Here is a 4,490-nt window from a genome sequence, read left to right as displayed (position 1 = left end):
GGAATATTCTACCAAATTATTAAAAGGCTGTGTTGGGGGGGATATTGAAAAGATGATATTAAATTTATTTTATAAAAACAAAACCAACAAACAAAACAAAACAAAAAAACAAAGGCAGTCTGATGGAGAATTCCCCCTTGCTTGGGTAAGCAGGTCTTTTTGTTCTATTCAGGGTCTTCAATTGATTAGATGAGGCCCACCCACACCATGGAGAGCAATCTGCTTATTCAAAGTTCACCAGTTTAAATGTTAATCTCATCCAAAAACACCCTCCAGGTTGACACATAAAATTAATCATCACACCTGGGGAGCTTTAAAAACTACTGATGCCTGAGTCTCATCCCCAGTGATTTTGATTTCATTGGTCTAACATGTGTTCTCAGCATCCAGATGTTTATCAGGGGCCCCAATGGTGACACCTTACATTTTATCCCTGGAGGTTTCACCTACAGATTCAGAAAGAAAAGGTAACACCAACATACAAGAATCAAACTGTATGCTTCTACTATAGGAGGAAGCTCTTGTGCTACACTCTACCCACCCCTTTAGGGTTGTAATGATAATAACTGACTTTTTTCTCTGCAAAGTTGGGTTTTTTTGGTTTGTTTTTGTTTTAGGCAAAATGTCAGAACATGTGAAAATGCTGTACTAATTTATCTTAATATGCCAAAAATAGTGAAAATTTAAAATTCTTCATGAGTCCAAGCTGGGCCGTGACTCCTACTGACGGGCTTACCCAACGCACTGATTCCAAGTCTGGCGACCATCTGCAAACTGGCACCTTCAATTAAGGCTGCAGGCATACATTTTCCAGAGTGGTAGAATCTCATTCCCATAATGCCAGCCAAGGTTCCAGATGTAACTAAGAAAACCCAAATGTTCCTTGGATCCTGAGACAGCTGATAGGCACCCAGGCCCACTAATCCACCTAAGAGGAGCCTGGCAGCCAGGGACGGGACACTGCCTGCTTCTGCATAGCCAGTGATCCCGCCGGAAGCAACCAGTGCTACACAGCCAAAGCCAATCCAACGTAAAGGCACTAGGGGGCCGGAGTCCTTCTGCATTGCTCTCTTTCACTCCGTCCAAATGGAAGATCACACCAGGCCTTCACCTCCTTCCCCAGGGTCTGCATTTGCCGACGAGGGTGCACAGGCCTGGGAACCCTACTGTTTCTGCCACAAAGTTTAACAATATTTTTTTCTAATTCTATTCGTCATCAATCTCCTCATTCCTCCTTGTTTTACACGTGGCCATTTTAATTTATATTTGTGGTAATTAAAAATAAATTAGATTTAAAATTCGGTTTCTTAATCACAACAGGACTTTCAACGGATTCAACAGCCACCTGTTGGCTACTGTCCGTGGTGTCAGGCAGCACAGATACAGGCTCTTTCCATCTTCGCAGAGAGTTCTGTTGGGCAGCCTTGATCTAGAACAGCAAGCTTAGCTCAGCACGCTCTGTGCCAAAAACTGAGGTTATTGACACACAATCCCGCCCTCACAACACTTAATACGCAGCTCACAGGGCACAGAAATATGCAGCCAGCACGCCAGCTCTCATATTTACGGTCAAGCAGACCACAGAATTATGTCAGCCCAGCTGCTGAATTCTCTCCCCCTTGGCGAGTTGCACGAGAAGCCCAGACATCAGAATTTCATTTGTGCATGTGGCATCAGAGTTATTCCTTGGAGAGTGAGGTGGTGGCCTGGGGTGTCCGCAGCCCCAGAAAGGAATTACTGTCAGGCCGTATAGACATGTCAAGGAAACAGGGTCTCAACACATGGAAAAGCCCCCGAGGCTGATCAACTTCGGGGGTTTGGTTTCGGAGCCGCTTGGAAAAGTCTCTCCTTTACTCTTCTTCTGGTAACTGACCCCCTCTCTTCCCCTGGATCCCTCACCTGAGAACTGTGTTCAGAACCTGGGGAAACCCGTCTTCTCCTTGCTCAGCATAAGGACTCGTTCCACGGGCCCCTGCAGAGGCTGTGGGGCAGTCGCGTGACACTGGACCAGCCAATCAGCCTTGAAGGGAGTCCGCGGCGGCCTCACCACCACCCCACCCCAGATCCCGACTCAGAACTTGGAGCCCTTGCTCCCTGCCACCTGCAGGATGCTTACTGCACCAGCAGAGAACAGCAGGCATTGGGAAACCTTCAGACGGATTTGTAAGTCTTTAAACAATGTCGTGTTCTCAAAGAGCAAAAATGCTGGAAAGGGAAAACGTAAATAAGGAATGAAAAGGTGTCTGATTTTCTGATATAGCCTCATTTTACTACCATTTTAATCCAGTGACACATGTCTTTCAGAAAAAGAGAGATGCCCTAGTGGATTGAACGGTGGTCCCTAAGAAGATATGTCTAAGTCCTAACCCCCCCGGAACCTATGAACGTAACCTTGTTTGGGAAAAGGGTCTCTGCAGAGGTAGTTGAATTAAATATCTCAAGGTCATCCTGGATTATCTGCCCTAAATGCAATGACCGTGTCACAGAGGAGGTGGCCACGTGAAGACAGTCATCAGAGTGGTGCGGCCACAGAAAGCAGTACCTGAAGCCACCAGAAACAGAGAGGTGAGGAGGGAACCTCCGCAGAGCCTTCAGACTGAGAGAGGCCCTTCCCAAACCTCATTCCAGACTTCCGGCCTCCAGAACTGGGAAAGAATACATTTCTATTGTTGTAAGTCACCACGCTTGTGGTCATTTGTTACAGCAGCCCCAGGAAACTAATATAAATGCTAAATTAAAAACTTCATTGGGCTTCCCTGATGGCGCAGCGGTCGGGAGTCCGCCTGCCGAGGCAGGGGGCGCGGGTTCGTGCCCCGGTCCGGGAGGATCCCACGTGCCGCGGAGCGGCTGGGCCCGTGAGCCACGGCCGCTGAGCCTGCGCGCCCGGAGCCTGTGCTCCGCGACGGGAGAGGCCACGGCAGTGAGAGGCCCGCGTACCGCAAAAAAAAAAAAAAAAAGTATTTCCATTGTTTGGTTTTCATATTCTTATATTACAGGCCAAGATAAAACAAGGAAGAATGGGTAGAATTGCTATTATCCCTTTCAGGAAATGGAGGACAGTCTCCTCCATACATTTAAATTGGCTTCTTCATATTTTTACATTTTTCTAAGGCTTCTGGCAACCAAGGAGCAGAAAGAGTTCTTCCCTCTAGTAAAGCGTCACATGGTTCCGAGCAAGGAAAGCAGCCTATTGATTATAAGGAAAATTAAACAATCGTATTTTCAATTGATTCTTATAACGCCCGAGTGTGGCAGCTCAAGATTACTTCCCACCAAAGCATTCAGTGGCTCAGGAAAGGACAGACCTCTGCCTCTCAGGGATCTGTATTAGAACACCAGGACCTAGCGTGGATTACTCATTCACATGGCTGCCCCGTTGAATCAGATCTCCGCAGGGGCGCTGCTTGTCCTTCAACCGAAGCCAGAAGGAGACTGTTCCCAGAACAGCTGTAGGAGGAGACCCATTTGTCCTTACCGCTGCTCCCCTCCCACCCCGCAGCGGGCAGCCTCTCTCGGCGGCTCCGGTGCCTGGAACTGCCCTTAGACACGCGTTCCTTCCCTTCTCAGCCTGGAGTGGTAACTTCTCAGCGTGGCTTTGTCTGAAGCTGCCTTGGAGAGAGGAGACCTGGGGTCACTCGAGAGCCCTGGGACCTGTCCTCAAAGAAGACGGGAACAGGGAAAGTTCTCACAAGGGCAGTGGAGATGCCGAAACAAGACCCAGGGAAGATAAGCATCTTCCCGAACCGTGTTCCTGCAACAAATACAGAAGGAAAAACACATGGAGGGAGGGCCCCAGCTACAAGAGGCATTTTTTCCACTGGGTGTTTCAGATTGTGCCCAGATGCGCCAGTGCAGCGTTAGGTCCCTTCTAGGTGCCTGCTAGGCTGGTGGTGAGGATGCTGTCAGCGCTCTGCTTGCACCCATCAGACCCGGCCACGTCAGCGCGGCAGGCTGACTTCCAACCGTCACCGCTCCATCCCTGTGCCCGGGCACTTCTTCTGGCAGCTGGAGTCTTGTTAGGCAGCATCAAGGAATTAACACCCCCTCCCCCACCCCCACACAGCCCTTGAACAGAGACTGGCAGGAACTAAAGCCTAAAACCCCGGCTCCATCGTGCTCTGAGCTGAGTGTACTACGCTGGTGCCCACGGGAGCCCCGCAGGATTGAGCTCCGCGTGCCCACACCGGTTATCTTCTTGACAACGCACTCTTTACTGGCTGCCTCTGCTTACAGGCCTTCCTTCCCCGAACCCCCGCTACGGATGTCTCCCGGGCTCTCCTCCAGAAAAACTTGCACTTGTCTCAAGGTCTGCTTCTGGGGAAACCAAACTAAAACAACTGGCCAAGTTATCTGTAAGAAGAACCTCCTCTCTGCCTAGTGGCTGCTAGCTCTGCATTCACAAAAGCGCTCTCTGTCCATAGCACCGTCTTATTCTCTCAAGAAAGAATCAGCCAGGATGGTTATCTGGTCTAAATACATTGCGTCCCTCT

General features: G+C 49.4%; 1 protein-coding gene across 1 annotated transcript; it reads right to left on the bottom strand.

Moving 5' to 3' along the window:
• Positions 1-581: 581 nt before the first annotated feature.
• On the bottom strand, positions 582-1,141 carry LOC116764520 (transmembrane protein 14C-like). Its single transcript, XM_032653201.1, has one exon. It carries the CDS (start codon positions 1,062-1,064, stop codon positions 684-686), a length of 381 nt encoding a protein of 126 aa, XP_032509092.1. The 5' UTR covers positions 1,065-1,141; the 3' UTR covers positions 582-683.
• Positions 1,142-4,490: the final 3,349 nt, after the last annotated feature.

Source organism: Phocoena sinus, chromosome 13 (genome assembly GCF_008692025.1).
Source record: "Phocoena sinus isolate mPhoSin1 chromosome 13, mPhoSin1.pri, whole genome shotgun sequence".
NCBI lineage: Eukaryota > Metazoa > Chordata > Mammalia > Artiodactyla > Phocoenidae > Phocoena > Phocoena sinus.
This window is presented reverse-complemented; position numbering and strand designations above follow the sequence as displayed.